Below are 19828 nucleotides of genomic sequence, written 5' to 3' on the forward strand. Positions count from 1 at the left end.
TGAAATTACCAATGGGCTGCCTTTGTGACATCACCCAAAAATGATTGTCAAAGGTGGAGCAAATATATATAAAGAAAGATGCACTAAATTCCAAGAAAAATTACAAGCCTATGTGATAGTGTCCACCTCCATCAGCAGAGACACCAGCACTGACCTGTCGTAATCCTGGCAGATCTCCCCCACGGCTATCAAGGCTTTCAGATACTCATTCGGCTGATATGGGTTGATGTAGTGCAGGGAACAGCTATTGCGAGGGTCCCCATTGGACGCCGTGAAGTCAATGGCAACCTAGAGAGATAATAGCATGACACACTCTTGATAAAACTGCAAAATGCAGGACAAAAATGGAATGGGTTACATAATCTGATCGATCGTCAAGTAAGTTTAATCACTTTAGTTTTACGCCCAGAACAAAACTTGTCTCCATTGTAGACAATTGAAAGGAAATGTCAGTCTACAAAAAGACAAGCACTCAAGAGCTGTCTTTCCTGGGAAGTTACACAAAACCGGACTAGAACAGTTCTGCAATCAAATAGCCATATGTATGAATAATTAAAGTGCTTAAAACGGACAGTATGTATATTTTATTTGTTTAGAGGCGAGCCAGTTGTATAGTCATTCATCAAGCAGATGTTATAATCCAAAATACCACAAACAGCTACCATATGCTCTATAATACAGAAATACAGCTCATATCCCAGTAAACACTTGATATATTATATCAAAGCACTGTATTACAGTGTTACGGTCCTGTGTGAATCCTGCCCCAAAACATTCCCTCTGAGGCTTTCACTACTTGGCATCTGATTATCTTTAATTTAACAGGCAACGGGAGAATTTGGATATTTAAATAATGAATATTCAATTGTATTCATTAATAATCTTGGCCCATTTCGGCTGCTCTTAAGGGAAGCATAAGGGTGGGGGATTTAAAACAGTTTGGAGGAGATATTCATTTGTTCTTTTGCCTCCAGCCGTGAAACAATCACATTCTGACTCAACATTAAAACTCAAGAGCAGCTGGTCAAAAACTGACAACTGTGAATAAGGACAAAATAGCATATTCTAATCTTGTTTTAAGAATCTTAGCTATTTTTACTAGCAAACAAGAAATACAAATACTTAAGAACATTATGTTTTGCAGTCTGCCTCAGAAAATCGTGTCTAATCTACTATAAATGAGCTGCATTTGCGATGAGAAGGCAGTTATCAGTCCAGCACTCCTGGCATCTACATGCTTGCTGGAGAACATGGGCAGTAAATCTGTGAAGGGTCTGGATCACACCACAGTGCTAAATGTGGAGCGCACTGCTGTTCCCACTTACTGTGAAGTGTATTTGGCAGCCTCCCATGATGTAGTCCAGGAAGGAATAGACTCTGTGAAGCTGCAAAATGAAGAATGGAGGGTGAGACTCAGAAACCCTGCCACATTCATCTGCCTGGCTCACCAGAAATCACTATCTGCAAGACTACCTGCAAACGTTTAGCGTCTCAACACACAAGCGCTGTACACGAGATATGAAACTAGGCATTCTATTTCATATTCTGTTTCAAACTGCCAAACCTAATAGTTACACATTGGCCTGTTGTTTGGATTTCCCAAAACTGAACTCTTTATCTGTTCATGCATTCATTAAATCAGTTCAGAAATGCTTAATGCATGTACTGATTAAATAATAGCCCTAACAAAAAGCAAAAACAAGTTTCAAACTGAATTGAAAAATCAGCAACAACAGACTCTAAAGCAGTTCTATAAATAAAAAGCTTCCCTATGTGAAAGCGCAAATGCATTAGCCTCTTCCCACCGCACTTATGTCTTTAGGCTAAGCTTGATTGTCACGCCCACCCACAACAATAATAACTCCACAGTCTTTTCATTCACAGCTGGTTGGCCAGTATTGTCATACACTAGCATCCCTAAAATGAGGACGGCATGTCTACAAAGCTCTCTATACACAAAAACAGACTGTCAGACTCGTACCTTGAGATCACTGAGAATAACCAACCCAGAGTTCTTGTAGTTCTTCTTCTTCAGTTTGTATTTTGGATTGATGCAGTCCCATGTGACCTTCAGGGGCACGGGAAGAGATCAAAGAGGTGAGCTGAAAATTGAAGGTGGCACTGCAACAAAGTCACTTTTACCACACATGCAGATGAGTTTTAATTCATTCTAGTTCTCCGCATGAAAAAGCTATGTCCTATATCAAACACCAATGAATGACTGAATTTCTCATACTACTGACCTTGTTTCCTGAGGAAATCTTCTGCATTTCTTTGAAATTGGTGTAGAATTCACCAATGAAGTCATGCTTTCCCCTCGAGTCATAGTCCCAGACTAAGCACTGCAGTTCACAGACAATTGCAACAACTCATTTGTCTCCAATATGGTTTTCATGCTTTATTTTGGCTTTATTCTTTTACAGGAAATTACTTCTTTATGTAGGAATAGCTCATCATGTCTGATTTTGTCATGCCAAATTGGTGTGAAGTAAAAAACAAAAAAAATTATTTAGCATAATTTCCAAGATGCTCTCATACAACAGATGTACACAGTGACCAATCAAAACGGGAAAAAAAATGGCTGAAAAGCAATCACCATAATATTAGTCCCTATAACTCATGTAAAGAGTGTCATGACTGTTAATTATGATTGCATATTTTCACTTGGGAAGATTTTCTGTGAAAAAACGTAAACCATTTGTTCTTAAAACTAAACTATTGAACGGCTTTGGAAAATAGAGCATACATGGTTCATTATTTTTGTTGTTGTTCTTTTTTGGAGGTTTACAGCCATTGATTACTATATACTTACATTGTAAGAAAAAGAACATCTTTGTGGCCGTTCACACATAATGCGTTTTTCCAATCCAATGTGCTACTTTTTCATTGTCTTTCTATGTAAACATGTGCTAGACTGACGTGTATGACCGTTGCTTCTCACGTCTTTTGCAGCGTCTTGCACATGAGTGCTACATTCAAGACGCTGTGTCTTTCAACTGTTACACACAGCGCTGCTCATCAGTCAAATTTTTAAAACAGTGGACCAATCAATTTAAAAACCATTCCTGAGTGCAGCGTCTCACATTTTTTTAATCAATGTTGCATTCTATGTGAACGTTCCCTTAGACATTCTGCAAACATCTCCTTTTTTTTCGACCGAAGAAATTAAGTCATAAAGGTTTGGAACAAAATGAGTAACAGAATGCCAATTCTAGAGTGACCTGTTCCATTAATATTCACCTTCAACTTCCTTTCGTCATCGCAGCTGCACAGAGAAATGAGAGACACCTTAAAGGGTTCCCACACAGGGTTCAGATTGTTTTTAATCACCTGTAGATACAAATCAATATCATTGTATAAACTAAAGTAGAAGAATGAACAGCAAAAGAAAGATTATTATCCCATGGGGAGGAGATCCTTACTTCAGTTCTGTGTACAAGCTGTTCTGTTCCATCATCATTGATCCGGTAAATCTCCAAGAATGGATCTGACTTGCTGAAGAGATCCTACAGTCACAAAAGAATGTCAATACAGTCCAAGTATTCAAAGGAGAACATCAAGCAAATTTTTTTTTAAACCCCGTAGCTTTATTAATGCAATCTACTTTACTATATTGATGTATGTCCTGCAATAAGAACTCATAGAACTCATAATAAGAAACAGACTTGTTCTTTTTTACACACCCAATAGCCGTTTGCTACTTGATCTCAAGGAGATCTATTATACTTGAAAGCTAAGCATTAGCATTCACATTCATGTCAATGGTAGTGGCTCTGCTGGCACAAAAGCACATATTATTTGATATTTGTCAGTTTAGCTCATGGGCACTCCATTCCGGATGAAGATATTTTCTGAACTCTAAATGTCATTAATCAATCGGACAAATCAATTTTTGAAAGTGATACCATCGCAACACTCATTGACTGATGGCACCACAAGAACATGCATCAAACTCTAAACTAACTACTTTCTGTCATGACAACTCTCGGAGAGTTTAGCGTGGTAAATTAGAGCCCTTCAAAAAAAGGAATTGGCATAACATGTATTTATGATTAATGTGTCGCTTGCTAACAAATTTATTTAGAATGCATTGCTACTTTTCAAGGACTGTCAATTAATTAAAAAAATATGCTTCCATTGGTGTAGTTATGTCACCTACGTGTAAAAGCTAATTGTACTTATCATACTAACCAGCCAAACATTGACACCTTTCCCAGCTATTGCTAGTATTTTTGGTCCATTTCCCTTGAAGATTTCAATTCTACCCTTAAGGTGCAGTCACTTTTACCACTGATACTACTGACAATAGCTACCCAAGCTCACAGGAAAAATATGTGCTCCACAAGCACATATTTTCCGTGATTTCAATCTTTTTTGCCTATGAAAGTTTGCTAATGTGACCACACTTTTTGAAGTGGGTATATTACCATATGATGGTAAAAAAAAAAAAAAAAAAGGGAAAAAACACATGCACAATAACACTTTCGGGTTGAAAATACTGGTCAAGGAAAATTGCATGCCCATGTGTGCTTCTGCCAATTGTGCTCATAGCTGTGGCAAATCAAATCAAATCAACAATATTGTCTGAAACAATCATTCAGCATAAGGTTTCTGAATTGCGGCTCTCTGGAGAAGCCAGAGGACTTTCTTCCTAAGTGTGTGCAGATGTGAGAGAGAGACCGAGGCACAGAGAGATAAAGGAAGAGAGAGAGAAATTGGTAGAGCAAAGAACGAGCCATTTAATATCCCCATTTCTCGCTGCATTAGTGTGCGACATCTCCACAGGGACGCTGAAAGAGGAGGTGCCCCCACTATCCGGTTGTCAAGGTAACATCTTCCCAGTGGTTTGAGTGAAGACTGATTTAGAAAAGTGATTTGTCTGTTGTTCACATTCATCACATGCATCACACCTCTCACAGCTGTCATTGCATTTGCTAAGTTCATATGCACCGATGATTCCCCGGCTGTTCATTATTCCCAAAAGACATTTAAGGCTCCAAAGAGATGAAATCCTTAGTGGCATTTTGTTTGGCATCGGATGGCTAAATGCACAGACTAAAGGTTAACTCTGTGCTTGTCTTTTATGATCTGATGAAAGATAGAGCTATCAGTGCCCTCTGAAAAATACAAAAGATGTACTAATATCTACAGAGAAGCCCATCTGAAGGTACAGCACCACATTAAGCATTAAAATTCACAGAGAAATTGCCAAGTGAAGAGTCTTTGATAAATGTCACATAACCCACAGCGACTTTTCGATTTAAAATGCATTAGTGCCTTCTTCATAAAGAGATATGGCATTCACATCAAAGACACAGACGTATCTAGAATATGTCACATGCAGAAGCTGTCATGAAGTCCAATATAGTTTGATTTACTAATGTGTCCATTCTGTTCAGATCATATCAGTCTGTGTGCACAGATAGCCAACGTTATTTGAACAGACAGATCCTGCCCAAAGATAGCAGCACAGACATTATTCTGCTTGGCCATTTATTAGACTCCATCCATCCTCTCGCTATGATATCCGGACTGGGATACCGGAGCCAACTATAGGCACTGAGGATGAGTGTGAAGAAGAAATGCTAATCACCTCGTGTAATGCAGCTATTGCAAACAATGTGATGCATTAAAAACACACATATTAATGACTGTAATTCCTAATAAGCAGCAACATTATAAACTACTGAGCAATAATTAACAGACCTGAGGGTAAAATGTGTAAACACAAGCTGCAATATAAGCAATTACAAGAGGCGAAACAATAAAATCCCCCCTCCCTGAAATAGAGCATTAAAATGGTTGGCTGATGAATATGTCGGGGCTGATAGAAATGAAAGTGAGAATTCAATTTTATTGCCTTACGGAATTTGCCACCATTAGCCTTTCAGAATTAGCCTGGTTAATGTTCTGATGGGCAGGCGGACAAGCTCGTCGTTAGGACAGAAATAAATTAGTGATGTGGCAGCATAGCCTCTGCTTTCATGCATATGCAATGTGCAAAGAATGTGGTTCCATATTCTGCATACAGCAGAACTAAAGATTTACTGCATCATCATGCCTTTAACCAAGACAAATCCACCCTTAACAAACTTGAGATGACATGCTGGATTAGCTTTAGCACACTGAACCATGCACATTTTTAAATTGAAGAGATGGAGGATTATCTACACTGTAAGAGGCACTGGACAACCCTCTATGTGCGGGTCCCTTATGGTATGACATTTCGGTTCAATTTGTACAGAACTGTTTGTACACTGCATAGAAGCTGCAGATATTCTGTGCATTTACCCAGAGGCACAGAGGTGGAATAGTGAATTTAAACACATTCACAGTTGCAATGGATCATGTGCATTGATTGTTTTGTGTGCACATGCAGCAGACAGAAAATACGACGTGTATGGATTGATCCTGAGAGAACTGTGTAAAGATGCTTTAGATGCAGATTTTGACCAGGGCACATTGTTAAAAAACAAGTTCTGTCATTGCTAGCATACTTCAGAGAGTCTGCATTTACCAAACCTATAGTTACAACAAACATTTGCAAATGTGTTTGGTTAGAACTATAGCTTTCAACCTGTGGCTCGAAACATATAGGTTCTTGTTGGTGTAATATCTGCACTTGAATAGATATTTAGAGAGTTTGGAGAATCTATGAGAAACTATGTGAAGAGAACAGAAAAAAAGTAAAAAGAAAAAAACTCTTTACACTCTTTGTCTCAGAACTTTCCTCAGACCCCCATGTGCAAAAATTGTACCTTTAACGGTATAACATTTTATCACTGGAGCAGGAGCCCTGAGGGACATCTCTGTACCTTACCTTCCTCTACAAATTAAATTAAATTAATGTATTTAGAAGACGCTTTTATCCAAAACAACTTACAATGCATTCAGGCTAAAAAAAATTTGCCTAACATGTATTCCCTGGGAATCAAACCCACAACCTTTTGTGCTGCTAATGCAATGCGCTACCACTGAGCCACAGGAACACTTAACAAGAACCTCTAAGAACCTCTACAAGGTACCTAATGTACCCTTAAGATACTACTATGAAGCTTTTTGAGGTAAACAATGTACAAAAATGTTCTTTTAGTGGTCCTGCCCCAGTAACAAGCTGTTTGTTGCCACAAGTATAACAAGTTCCTGAATTAGCCATGTTTGACCAGGCAAAAACAGTCTTATCAGGGCTTGGGACCCTCCACTCTGATCTTCAGGGGAAGACAGTTTGACACACTCTCAAAAAATGGTACAAAAGATGTCTCTAGGGCTACTAATATGTACCATTTAGGTATGTACACTTGTGCACCTTTAAGGTACTAAAATGCACAAAGATGTACCAATGTTCCAGCACCGGGTGTTCTGATGATTTGTCCTACCCTGTCAGATTTTGCTACCTCCCACTAAAACAAAAATGATTTATTAACGTCTACACCTACCACAACCCTAAATTTACCCTTATAGTAATGCAAATACAGTAATTATGTGTTAAATTCCTAGCTGAAGCTAGAAGGAATACAGCTACAGGAAACCAACAATAAATATTTTTTCTACCTATTAGATTGTGTTTTCATTAAAGTCTACACCTACCCCAACCCTAAACCTACCCTTACAGTAATGCAGATACATTAAATACTGTTGTTTAGCATGAGAAAAAGGACACTATATTGATGTGTGCATACACAGTAAACCCTGGTAGGAAAATCTGACGTGTATGATAAAATGTCAGGACACCGGCAAAAGATGTTGATCCAGGAACACATCCTAGTTGGCAAAGTCACAGTCAGCCAATGGTTTACGTGGGTGCTTTGACTCACTGTATGAGCGTCTCCAATCAGAATCACAGCCTGCGCTTTCTGTTCTGGTACAGATGCCAAATAGCATTTCTGTCTCACTGTAAAAAGATGAATAGACAATATATTGATTTTCCCACCTAATGTGGAGTTGGGGGGATGTGAAGCTTGAGCGAACAAGTCATCGATTTGCTGTTTCCTTTCATTACATGAGATGTGTGGATTCATGAAAGTCAGATAAAAAGGGCTGAGGAATGAACAAAAAAGCTGTATTTTGAAGATAACCGCTAAGCATAAATGTCGCCCCAGGCTAAGAGGAAGAGAACAGCAGCATATGGAAGAGGAAGAGGGAGAGAGAAACAAGAGGAAAGAGTAGGAGAACCAGATGAGATGAGTACTGAGAGTAGGACGGGGGTTACAGAGGCGTTTGTGTACTGTGCAGCAGCGCAGCAGGAAGTGCAGCCACCTGCAGAACTACAGGGCATGGAGAGAGCTGCTCTGTGGGCCGCGCTGTGTGGGAGAGGCTGTTTACACACAGAGAGTCAGTCAGCCACCCTACGCTCCCTTAGCACTCGCTATCCAGAGAGCTTCCATTCTCATTAGGATACATCAGCTGAATGAATAGGGTTTCAAATATTGTGCCAAAGCCAAAAAATGAGAGTGGGATTTTATGAAGCCATAACAGCCCTAATGGCTCTTAACGGGTTTGAAATTGAGAAGCCAAAACATTAAATGCGAGTTGAAAGGTTCTTTGGCAGCTGCTATTATCGGTTTCCAAGTGTCAAAAATCACAACCTTTCAGACAAAGAATATAATTTTCTGTCACTAGTTGTACCTTAAAACCAAAACACACTGAGTGCAAACTCTCCGGAGTCGTTCATGCCTGACAATCTGTTGTTTTATTTATTTGTTGTTTTATAATGTTAAATATAATGTTTTATAATCATTCCTTACCTTATCGTCTAACTTCTTGGCACAGAAGGAAAGCTCGACGTAGCCGTTGTTCCCAGAAATCTCTTCTGCATGAATCTTGAGAAGTAAGAAAAGGGTTTAGCTTATAGACAAAGTCAGCATACTGTTATTGTTTGTGCTCTATATGTGGAAACAGGAAATATTTGCTTTTTAAGTAGTTTATTTCACAACCATTGGCACTGAATTCTGTCTGTCTGTCTATCCCAGTCAGTCCATCCATCTATCTCTGTCTATTCATTCATCTTCCTATCATCCCATCCATCCATCTGTACATCCAACCACCCCATCCCCACCCACTGTCCTTCCATCCCATCCCTGTATTTGTCTCTCTGATTAATCAATCCAGCCACCATTCATCTATCTGTCCATCAATTCATCCATTCATCCATCCACCCAATCATCATTCCATTCATCAAACTTTGTCCATTCATCCTTCCATCCATCCATCCATCCATCCGTCCATCAATTAATCTATCCATGTATCCATTCATCCATCTTTATTCCGCTGTGTATATCCATCCACCAACCTATCTATCTATTCATCCATCCATCTGGCATTACATTTATTCATCCGTCCATTCACTCATCCCATTGATCCATCTGCTCAACCCAGCCAATCCATTCACCTGTCTATTCATCCATTTACCCATCCCATCCCATTCATCTACCCATCCATTCATTCATCTGTCCATCCATCCATCTTTCCAACCATCCATTCTTTGTCCATTATTTCAACTCAGTTATTGTCTTTGACCTCTACTATTTGTTTGTCAAGAGTGGTTCAGACTGACCTCAGATCAAAATGTGATTTCGTCAGCATTACAGTTTTTCTCAGTCTCTTTGGTGCATTTTTCAAAACAGAAATGAAATTCTCAAAACTACTTGTACAACCTCCACATCATCTAGTCATTTATACACATCATAAAACCAGTTTCTCATTCTTTTGAACAAGTTGTGATTGCTTTTGTACATTCATTCAATTGATTATGCATGTTTATCGGCAGTTTCCTGCATTATCAGTTGCTAATGTCATGTTGCTCAAAACGTATTGCATAGTTTTCTGTGCAACAGTCTTACCACTCAAAACATCTAGTCTTTAGTTCATCGTATAAGTCATTAAATGCAAAATGGTTAATCTAGTTGTCAAAAACTGCCTAGCACACTTTTTATATTTATTTTTACACATTATTATTAGACTTTTTGTAAATTTGGCATGAATTGTCCAAGTGAATCTTGACTTATGAAGAGAATGTAGATGATAAACCAATGATAAACCCTTTCTCTGAAATAGCTCAAAGGTTCATCTCATGAATCTTCTGTTGAAAAGCTTATACTGTATAGACAGAGGACTACACAAGAGTCACACATTCTGACAATGGACTTATTTTCATATTTGTGTCCATATTTATTTTTCCTTTTCTATATCACAATGACATTGTAAAGTTTTTTTTTTTTTTTTTTTTGGTCAGACTTTGTAAAAGTGTAACTGGGAATTCTTTCCAGTCTCTTTCAATCAATATCCCACATACAGTAATGTGTAAATGTGTACGTTTGAAATGGATATATGGCATACATAAGCATATGGCATATTGTTCTATACAGTAGTTTACATCAGATCATCCCTCCAGAGTAAACTGTTATATTGACAACATGGCTAAGCAATTTGACTGTCTTATCCGTAAACTATGACACAAGGACTTTTCATTCTAATGGCAGTGATATGTTCATTGACAAAGATATTTATTTTTGAGAGATGAACTAAGGATTTTGAGCAGGAGACTGGCTTTTGCAGGTAATCCAGGGTGATTTGCTATTTGTACGAGTTGTTTTGAGAAATGCACTTTATGTTTTGCAAATTGTGAGTCTGATTCGAGAAATGTACCAAAGCGACTGAGAAAAACTGTAAAAATCTACCACCAGTTTGTAATACAATGAGGTGGTTCACTGCTGTGGGTATTTCAACATGAAAAGGCCATTAGTTTGCAGTGTGGTTTGGAGAGACTTTGTTAAAACTGATGAGAAAGCAAAGAATCAACACCTATGATAAGGTATTACCTATGGTATTACATTTTGTCTTACGAATGAACCTTGTCTGCCTGCAATAGAAACATGCAAAAATAACTTGGCGCATCACTTTCTTAGCAGACATTGTAAGAATATCCTGTGTTTGTCTACCTACAGTATAAAAGGTCTAACTGTGTTATATGATATGAGCCCAGAAAGCAGCAGAATTTAAGTTGGAGGTCGAACCGCATGCACTGCAACCCAAACTACACAGAGTTATATTAAAAGTCCATTACACGGGTTAGACCTTATTCATGAAACCTGATGACTTTTTAATGCAACTGTGTTATAGAGATTCCACATTATCTATCTCCCAGGCATCACACATACCAGCAGTTTCACTCAACTGTATCAAGAAATATTTTAAAGTGACATTTCATTCCAGAAGTAATAGGGAAAAATCTCTCATTTTGTAATGTGCAGTCATCCTCTGAATTTTGTGATGAGTGACGTGGGCATGATTTGGCATTTAGTTGGCACTTCAAAAAAAAGTGGGTGGTCCTACAGATGAATAAATATCACTTTTGAGTGGCATCTCATAATGAAAAACTGTGCATTGTAAATGGGTGGGTATAGATGCCAAAAACCCAGCCGTAGTATAAGGCCTGAAGTCTGCAAATATAAAGAACTAGATATACTAGATATACTTAAGACATTCATTTAGAGAAGAGTCAAAGTTACATTGTGTTTTTTTATATAGCACTTAATGTGACAGATTGTTTTAAAGCAAGCTGCTTTAGAGTATTAAACATGAAAAAACAATGTCAGTTTCACTTTTAACTTGAATTACAAGTTCAGTTTCTACTATAAAGCAGCTCTCCATGTTTTTACTTGTGTCTGACCTCGACAGAGTAAACAAAAGAAATAAACCAGAGAAAATGTTCATTTAAAAAGAATGTGTAGCCCAAAACACACCTACCTTACATAATCACCACAGATCAAAGGTGTATACTAGAACTTTTACAGAAAGTTTGCTTTGGCAAGCTATTTCGATCCAAAAACAAAAAAAAAAACAAAAAAAACATTGCATTGTATTGTAATATAACTTATCAAAACAAACTTTCTATTAGTGTAATTTTGTCTGAAATGACGAGATGCAATAACGTCAAGTATGGTTTAATGATAACGACAGAGGAGAATTATATTGTAATTGTAATTTCAAAAGCATTCTTTTCAGCTGTTGAATGATAAAACATTGATAGCTAATCAAATTCTACACAACTTTAAAGATTGCAAACAGAGGCTGACAACATAACTGCAGAGCATGCCAATAATAGACAGACCCTTTATAACAACCCAATCTCTCAGCAATTCATACTAATTTTAAAATGTGGCTAATTTGTACAAATTCGTATGACCTTACTTGCTAAATCGTATGTACTGTATTTACAAGATGCACAATTATTATTAATTCCCTATCATCACCGTCACTGGGGTCTAGAAAAATCATGGAAAATCATATGAGTGAGGTCGTACAAATTAGCCACCTTGTAAAATGCGTACCAATTGGCCCTGAGATAGCCTTGTTTATACAATTATTTTTATAGCTACCTTTACCAAAATGAGATTTTATCTAATTAAACACAGTGATTCTTAAGGACATTTTTGCTAAACAGTGGTTATTGTCAAAGGATGAGTTGGTGAGGCAAAGAGTGTCTGCTTTCATTTTGCAAAAGTACAGCTTCATCCTATTCTGACTATCTAGAAGTGTGTCTCCAGTAAAGTAACTTCAATTGTCTTTTATTTATTCTGTAAACAAAACAAAACCCCTTTGTGAATGCTAAAATCAAGTGAAGCCAAATGAAACTTCTACCACGAGGGCTTTCAGTGAATGTGTAAATGTGTACAGCAGCAATTAAATATGAATTATGTGTTTTCAACTCACTGTGATTGTGGATTTCCCAGCATATTTTCCATATTTCAGCAACAGAGGTTTCACCATCTTTTTTTGGGCCACTATCTATGGAACAAAGTAAAATGTTTATAGGAAATAATATCTAAAAAATATATGACTTCTTTTTCATTTCTTTTTTTTTATAATTATTTATTTTTTATTTATTTTTTATTTTGCCACATGGGTGTTAATTGGGAGAACATACTTTAGACCACATAGAGTATAAATAAATAAAATGCAGAGGAAAGTGACATCACCTGTCCAAGCGTGCACTCCACCCCACCCAGGAAGTCATCGTCTCGCGTCCCAATACTGTGGGCTCCATGAATGTCATAGACTTCGAAACGCAGTTTCTGGACTTCCTCAAAGTAGTAGTCCAGCATTAAGACTTTGGCAAAGACCGGATTCAGGTTACTCTTGATCACCTCAGTACGGTCCAGCTGAATTACAGAGAGAACAACAATTCAGTCAACAGTAAGTGAAAAACTTCTCACTGGAAGCATCTGGCTTCACAGGCTGTATTGTTTGTGCGCTGTCCCTGGGTAAAGTCAAAGAAATGACGGCAGTGGGATGAAGGCCTCATGAGTCTGATTGTTGAGAGCTTCCACACATGCAGCTGCGATGAGCACGGCCTTGCTCTCGTACAAAACACATTTGTTCTCGTTTCTCATTCATCAGCTGTCTCTCTCCTCACCTCCCCCTGCTTTGCGATTGCTCACTGGTGCATGTCAAAAACAAACAGAGCAAATACAATCATTTCTGAATTAAAACCTCGCTGAGGCAATTAGCTGGAGGAGTTAATGCATCATTCTCCAAGATGTTGGAGAAGATATTAGGGAATTGGTTTAGAGATGCAATCTGAAAATTTAAGTATAAATGCATTGAAAGAGACAAGAATTGGGCTTTACTTTCTTCCAAAGCAAATGCTGAACAAATAAAGAAGGGAAGTTTATAAAAGAGAAAAGAGTGGGAAAAAAGTGAATCTTCAGTGAATGGGTGCCATCAGAAAAACATGAAGATAATCCATAAATCCATTAGTTAACATCTTGTGAAGTAAAAATCTATGTGTTTGTAATAATTTCAATTTAAGACAGAATTCAAGTTCATTATCCACAGTAAAAATTATTTTTGTTTACATCCCCCAACATACAGTATTATAACAGTTTTGGACTGTTCTGTCTTGTTGACTGTGTTTGATCTGTGCATATTTCGCTCCTGGTTCAAATAAGACAACTTTTTCACTGGAGAAAGCAATATTATGGGTAGAAGATTATTATTATTATGTTTTTATCATCTGTTTGTACTCTCATTCTGACGGCACCCATTCACTGCAGAACATCCAATGGTAAGCAAGTGATGCATTGTAAGTGATAAATTTCCCCAAATCAGTTCAGATGAAGGATGACCAGAGGGTGACTGCATTTTCAGCTCATTTTAATTTGGGGGTGAATGATTCTTATAATTGATACATTTTCTCTTAAATCTGACAATAGTTCAGCTATTTTCACAATAGTGTAGCTTTTTCTGCTTTTCTTCTTGTTTTTACTTTTTTTTATTTTAAAACAAGTATTAGTTTAGCTCGAAAATATTTTGCTTCACTGTTTCAGTTCGTTGGATGGTCCATGTTAATGAACTTGTTCAAATAAATGGATTCAACTGAGCCCCAGTGCAGAACCACCTAATTTATCATGTTTTTGGTTTCAATGTAGTTTTCTGGTTTCATTTATCACATTTAGTGTACATTGTTTGTGTGCAAGGTAACTACTGCTCTAAATAACAATTTAATTGTAATCGGTCATACTCGCACTAAATCAGATTAACAGTATCCAACCTCTAATGTGTCTGCATAACACATATCAAGCAATGAATGCCCCTCCTCCATCAGCCCGTTTTTACAGTCTTTCTTAGCAATTACATACAGCCTCACATATAAAATATTCAGCTCTTCAATCTACTATGTATGTACCCTTGAACTCAGGTGAACTCTTAAATAGTGCAAGTGGTAATAAATCAGACTAAAGAAGCTGAAAACCATTCATAAACCAACATGTCTAGGTCATAGTTCTTCCCAAAAGACAGAAACAAGACATATTCTGCATAAAGAACAGGCCCAATAATATTTTGTGCACCTTGACATTTGTGATCATGGAGCACAAACCAGTCATAAGTGGCACAGGTGTATTTGTAGCAATTGCCAGGGATTATCATTAATATTAGTATATTAAGAAAATATACTGTTTATTCAGATATTTTGTACATTTCCTACCGTAAATATGTCTAAACATTTGATTAGAAACATGCATGGCTAAGAACTACATTTGGACTACTTTCCCAATATTTTGATTGCTTTTTTGTTTTTGTTTTTTTGCACCCTTAGATTACAGATTTTCAAATAGTTGTATCTCTGCCAATTATTGTCCGATCCTAACAAACCATACATCAATGGAAATCTTTCAAAAAAATATTAAGATTTCAGGGGATGTACCAATAATAATTACAAAAAATTGACTCCTTGGACCGATTTTGTGGTTGAGAATCAAGTGCATTTACACACACACACACACCCATTGGCGTGCGTGTGTGTGTGTGTGTGTGTGTTGTAAGGAAAATTATTTTATCCATGTACTCCTTTTAATCTATGTTCTATGCTGAAAAGTCACAATACAATCATTAAATTAATTTCTATGTTTTTTATTAGGTTTCCTTGTCTAAAATATTTAGGTATTAAATTTGTTTTTTTGTTTTTTTTTCCATGACAAAAGATCGGGACATGTTTTTATTTAGCTGAGAGGATGTAACGATATTTTCTAGCACTGGATTATTTAGACCTAAAATAGTCATCTTCCTCCTGGGAGGTCTAAAATTTGCTGTTCTGGGGGAATATTGCTAATATTACTTTTGAGGAGCATGGCGGATGTAAAGCATGACACTGAGAAACTATTATGTCCAATAACCTCTCGACTAGATTACTATAATATTGTGCTGGTCGAATTTTTTTTTTCTGAATCCTTATATAGGCTACAACTAGTGAATACTGCTGCTAGACTAGAGTCTCTGCTATCACTGCAAACACCCGACTGCCTCCCGCAGCTCCTCCAATCACAGGGAAGCAGACCTCTTATCAATTCCAAGTACATCTGCTGCTGGAAAACCATTTTATTACAGAACTCAGTGACGGTAGCACCCTGCCAACATACAGAAATCAGACACGTTCCCAATACTGAGGCTTAGTTTGAAAACTCTGTTTTTCAAGATTTGGCTGGGTCTGTTCAGGTACGCAGCCAAAACTAGTTTGCATACCGACGACACGGAAAACCTGAAGAGAAATTATACGGCAGTCAACCTTTCAATTAACTTGTTTACTCATGTTATCAGGTGAGGTGAGGCGACGGGCCGCGTACTTTTGAGTGGATTTCTCATTTGAGCTTTTATCAGCCTAACACTCTTTTCTCAACGCTAGTTTAGACTTATCACCATATTAAGCTACTTTACTAACAATTCTGACAGTTCAAAGATTTGAATAAACAAAGGTGTCAAACTTTTGTTTCATTCAACATTACTTCAAATATACAGAAAGCAAGGAAATCAAGACGAGGACACTTTTGAGCTTATTGTCAACTTGAAGAACCTTATAGTGAGTTAGTACAGAGCTGTTAAATGAACCAGAGTATATCTCTTTACCCCTTACAGTGGCAGCTTTAAGATGTTTGAGAAGTATAACAGAAGCAGTGAGAGAAATGAAGTGATGTATGTAGCCTGAGGGTGTTGTAGAGAGATTACATGGGAGGTTCATGAGGGCCTTAGAATATTATGCTATATTTACACATACTATGTAGTCTTCACATTGAGAGCTTGAGAGAGAGAGAGAGTAAGTGGAAGGGAGCGCAGAGAGAGATACGAGTAGGCTTAGCTCCCACTCAATTTTAGCTCTTTCTTTGCATGACAATGGCACTTCCCCATTGATAGGTGCTGCATGAGCAGATAGTGGAACACCTAATGGTTTAAGAACACCAGAGAAGCACTTGAAACAACATAGAGACAACAATCCAAATGGTCTGAATCAGTTACCAATGGCTACATCTGAATATGCCAACCCAGTCTCATTGAAAAAATGTTCCTGTGGCAGGATTCTTCAAAATGTTGGCACTTGCATGTTTTTAAAAACTTTCATGTGCAGAGTGTAACACTCTAATGCATTTGAAAGTAGTGTATCACCTATGCTAAACTAAATTTAACAAATAGTGTTCACAAAAGCAAATGTGAGATTAAAAAAAAACATTTCCCGAAGGAACCATGACATTTTAGCTTGCTATTTTATCGTGATTTGTGTTGGATATGCAGTGCTGTACCAGGTGAGCTACCAAGCAAGTTTACTTCAGAATAGCCATGCATATGTAGCAATGAAATATGCACACTTCCATACTATACAGTACAATAGGCAAAAAAACTTTAATGATATTTTAATGATAAAATTTTAAAAAAAGGTTACGAGATACCCGCAAATCAAACTAATAAAAAATAGAATAACATTTTTATAAGTCATAACTCCTGGAGAGAAATAGTGCAGACACTGGAAAATGACCAAACGTTTTAATGCACATGCAAATGATGTATAACTTGAAAGACCATGTGCTAGGCTGTACACATATTCTAATAATTCATGTCAAAGCTAAAACATACTTTGGGATTTAGACTATTATTATTATTGCTAATGCTTATGCTGTGTTCACATCATGTTGTAATTCCTGTAATTAAAATATTCTGATCAATCAAAACCATACAAATTGTTGTCGATAAATTAGAAACTGAGAAGGTTATGAAGGCTCAGATTTCTCTCACTTAGCTATCTATTGTAAGATGTGAAAAGTAGCAAATGGCAACCGCTTTAACAGTTACTTTTACTGTTATGCATTTGGCAGATACTTAAAGCAACTCACACCTTACATTTTATTAGCTGATGCATTCCTTGGAAATCAATGTATATCTTTTGGTGAGATATGAAAAGGATTTTGCTGTAATCATCCATTGACTGTACATTGTTAATGTGTGCAATTTCTTAATTCTTAAACAGTTTGCTAGAGCATATACATACTACCCAGCAAAAAACTCTCAAAAATGCACAAAAATGTGTTCCAAATAACCAAGAACACCCAATAACCACTTAGAACTGCTTTGGAACCACCCAAAAATCTTTGCACTGTGCACAGGCATTTTCTTCTAAAAATCTGTTTTGATATTTTATGGAGAATTTTTTGGACTCAATATTGAACTCAAATTGTCCTACAGTGCAGGGCATTCATATAATGAACTCACATTTTGTGCCCTTAGTAATATTAAAAGGTCAGTGTTTTCCATATCAGTCTCTGCTGTGGAGGGACTGCGTTTGGAAGATATAAATAACAAAAACTGACAGCAGTCAGAGATTTGTTAAGCTTCTTACAAACCACTTGACGTCTTAACAAAAAGATTCCATTATGTCTAATGCCTAATGTCTTCACTGAGCTATTTAAACAAATACTTTTAGCAAAAAGGACAATGGCACACATATCTGTTGCTTTGATCATTCAGCGATTGTAGAGCAGCACCCACTTAGTGTCTCACGCTGTGACGATTCACAAGCTCACTGCTTACACGAGGACATTAAAGCCTAATATTAAACTTATCATATTCTGGGCATTCTGGTAATATGCTCATGGATCGATGCAACATGCTCCAGTTCATCATGAAAACAACGGATCTAATGGGAATAACATGGGAATATGCAAAATGAGACTATATTGACGCATCCTAGACATGTATGCCAAGATCCATGAAAACGCCTGGCAGACATTCAAAACAGGAAATGTAGACTAATGCAGATGACAAGAAAACAGCATTGTATATATGTTTTGCACGTACTTTCTGGCAAAATATCTGTGTCTAATATTGGGTGAATGTGGTTCTATTTTTTTTCTGCTACTGTGAAAGAAATCTGGCATGTGTAAAAGCTAATATCAGGGAAAAGATCGAAATCATTAATTAGATAAATACAACTGCTCTAGGTGTAAAACCATGCAAATGATATTCAAAGTGAGGATCTATATAAGCACAGTAAAATAATGACAGTGGCACTTCTAAAACTATGTCAGTATAAGAAAACTCTTTATTTTGTCATTTTGTGAAGAAACCCAAGAAAGGCTGTCAAATATGGATCTTTATATGCAAAGATTATTACATAAAAAAATTACAAAAAATAAATTTACTAAAACTGAATTTTTACAATCATTTATTCATTCAGTTGTTCGCTGGTGCCGATATTTTACACAACACACTGTTGATGACACCATGAAAAAGGAATAGGCAAAATTTTAATTTTGCTTAGTTTCATGGGAGATATTTTGAAAATGTTCATACACATGAGTCAATAGTGTCCACTGTCCGGTGTTATTTTTAGACACTACTCACTTTGACTGAATGGACAGTTAAAACATACTTCAAAAGATCTTCCTTTACGTTCCACAGAACAAAGAAAGTCGTACAGGTTTGAAACGTCATGAGGGTGAATAAATAATGACAGACTTGTGATTTTGATGGTGAACAATCCCTTTAAGAGCACACTCACCAGAACTCCCATTAGCAAAACCGCTACAAATACTTGAAAGCTAATCATGTTCATAATAATGCTTCTCAAACCATTAGTTTTTAAACAACTTGCAGCTGCATTCAGACTTAATCATTGGCATGCAGTGTGAAGATAATGCATTTAGTGTTATGATTGTCTTATCCACACTGATGAAACGGCTGCAGAGCACAACCATTTTTCTTCCTAGACTGCTCATCTTTGTATACTGCTGCTCCCTAAGTGTGACTGAAATATGTTATGCAGAGAGCTGAAAATTTTCTGAGATGCAAAAATGAATTTCACCGCATTTAGACTCGAATGGACTAAGATAAAGCACTGTTTTCATCACCTGCACATGGAAATATGCAAGAAAATCTGAAGTGCAAAGCATCTGTATGCATCTGTATTATGGTACTCAGTTATTTCCAGACATTCAACTCATGTTGATTTTCAAATAAATCTCGGAAAACAAAGTATACCATAACATCTCAATGGCTATTTCATTTT

At 37.0% G+C, this 19828-nt stretch overlaps 1 protein-coding gene across 2 annotated transcripts in view; it reads right to left on the reverse strand.

Annotated features, from left to right (window-relative positions):
- cpne7 (copine VII) overlaps nucleotides 1-19828 on the reverse strand; it is a 56457-nt gene that overhangs the window by 32487 nt on the left and 4142 nt on the right. For both annotated transcript variants that reach the window (XM_026268392.1, XM_026268391.1), the window contains 9 exons: nucleotides 12978-13160; nucleotides 12712-12786; nucleotides 8745-8819; nucleotides 3423-3506; nucleotides 3241-3330; nucleotides 2244-2342; nucleotides 1982-2068; nucleotides 1326-1385; nucleotides 155-288 (listed from right to left, as the gene is read on the reverse strand). In XM_026268392.1, the coding sequence (XP_026124177.1) occupies nucleotides 155-288; nucleotides 1326-1385; nucleotides 1982-2068; nucleotides 2244-2342; nucleotides 3241-3330; nucleotides 3423-3506; nucleotides 8745-8819; nucleotides 12712-12786; nucleotides 12978-13160 (887 nt within the window). The remainder of the gene's footprint in view (nucleotides 1-154; nucleotides 289-1325; nucleotides 1386-1981; nucleotides 2069-2243; nucleotides 2343-3240; nucleotides 3331-3422; nucleotides 3507-8744; nucleotides 8820-12711; nucleotides 12787-12977; nucleotides 13161-19828) is intronic.

Source organism: Carassius auratus, chromosome 7 (genome assembly GCF_003368295.1).
Source record: "Carassius auratus strain Wakin chromosome 7, ASM336829v1, whole genome shotgun sequence".
Taxonomy (NCBI): Eukaryota; Metazoa; Chordata; class Actinopteri; order Cypriniformes; family Cyprinidae; genus Carassius; species Carassius auratus.